The sequence below is a fragment of the Salvelinus sp. IW2-2015 genome, unplaced genomic scaffold, assembly GCF_002910315.2.
Source record: "Salvelinus sp. IW2-2015 unplaced genomic scaffold, ASM291031v2 Un_scaffold1422, whole genome shotgun sequence".
Classification (NCBI taxonomy): domain Eukaryota; kingdom Metazoa; phylum Chordata; class Actinopteri; order Salmoniformes; family Salmonidae; genus Salvelinus; species Salvelinus sp. IW2-2015.
Window position 1 is genome coordinate 142462 of NW_019942898.1, and position 1780 is coordinate 144241.

At 45.2% G+C, this 1780-nt stretch overlaps 1 protein-coding gene across 1 annotated transcript in view; it reads left to right on the plus strand.

The window, feature by feature from the left end:
- The window catches only part of LOC112070774 (neuronal cell adhesion molecule-like), a 169829-nt gene that overhangs the window by 136689 nt on the left and 31360 nt on the right, over positions 1-1780 (plus strand). The window contains 1 exon segment of the mRNA XM_070439121.1: positions 438-645. Within this exon segment, the coding sequence (XP_070295222.1) occupies positions 438-645 (208 nt within the window).

The following is a 1780-nucleotide window of genomic DNA, read 5'->3' on the forward strand; positions in this document are numbered from 1 at the left end:
CACTGTCACTTACCCCCCTTATCCTACTCATTCAATAACCCACAACACTGTCACTGTCCTACACATTCTACAAACACCACAACACTGTCCATGTCCTACTCATTCAATAACACCACACACACTGTCCTACTCATTCAAATAACACCACAACTGTCACTGTCCTACTCATTCAATAACCACCACAATACTGTCACTGTCCTACACACAATAACACCACAACACTCTGTCACTGTCCTACTCATTCAATAACACCACAAACTGTCACTGTCTACCAACACAGTGCTGCAACACAGTGCTGTAACACAGTGCTGTAACACAGTGCTGCAACACAGTGCTGTAGCATTTTTAAGAAACAGGGTTTTAACTTTAGGAAACAAACGTTCGTGCAACAGAACTGCATGGTATGTGTGTGTTAAAAAATCTGACCCTAATCCCAGGTTAAAAGTTCAGAACCTATGGTTCCACTATTCCCTGTCAGGTTTAAGGACAGCCAGTCCAGCACCCTGGAAGGGGACCCCTACTTGCTGCATGAAAACGGGACTCTGGAGATATATGTGGCCCAGGCCCTCAACAGTGGGAAGTATATCTGTGTGGCCAGGAACTCTCTGGGCATCGCTGAGAACCACGTCTATCTGGAGGTCAAAGGTCAGATACCACACTATTCTCTCTCTCTCTCTCTCTCTCTCTCTCTCTCTCTCTCTCTCTCTTTCAATTCAATTCAAGGGGCTTTATTGGCATGGGAAACATATGTTAACATTGCCAAAGCAAGTGAGGTAGATAATATACAAAAGTGAAATAAACAATAAAAATGAACAGTAAATATTTAACATACAGAAGTTTCAAAAGAATAAAGACATTACAAATGTCATATTATGTCTATATAAAGTGTTGTAACGATGTACAAATGGTTAAAGTACATAAGGGAAAATAAATAAACATAAATATGGGTAGCATTTACAATGGTGTTTGTTCTTCACTGGTTGCCCTTTTCTTGTGGCAACAGGTCACAAACCATGCTGCTGTGATGGCACACTGTGGCATTTCACCCAATAGATATGGGAGTTTATCAGAATCGGGTTTGTTTTTGAATTCTTTGTGGATCTGTGTAATCTAAGGGACTTATGTGTCTCTAATACGGCCATACWTTGGGCAGGAGGTTAGGAAGTGCAGCTCAGTTTCCACCTCATTTTGTGGGCAGTGTTCTCTCTCTCTCTCTCTCTCTCTCTCTCTCTCTCTCTCTCTCTGTCTCATCTCTGTCATCTCTCATTTCTCTCTGTCTCTATCTCGCTCTCGCTACTCAGCTCTCGCTCTCGAGCTCTCCGCTCTCGGCGGCTCGCTCTCGCTCTCGAGTGCCTTTCTCGCTCTCCCTCGGCTCTTCTGTCTCTGGTTCTCTGTCTCTGTCTCTGTCTCTGTCTCTGTCCTCTGTTGCTCTGTCTCTGTCTCTTCTTTCTCTCTCTGTCTCTGTCTCTGTCTCTCTCTCTCTCTCTCTCTCGTTCTGCTCTCTGTCTTCTCTCTCCTCATCTCATCTCTTCTCTCTGTCCTCTTCTCTCTCTCGCTCTCTCTCTCTCTCTCATCTCTCTCTCTGTCTCATCTTGTCTCGTGTCTCTCTCGTCTCTTCTCTCCTCTCTCTTCTCATCTCTCTCTCTCTCTCTCTCTCTCTCGTCTCTGTCTCTGTCTCTCTCATCTCCTTGGGCTCGTCTCTCCCTTCTTCCGTCTCTCTTCCTCCCCCTCTCTCTCTCTCTCTCTCTCTCTCTCCTCTCGTCTGCTCTCTCTCTGCCTC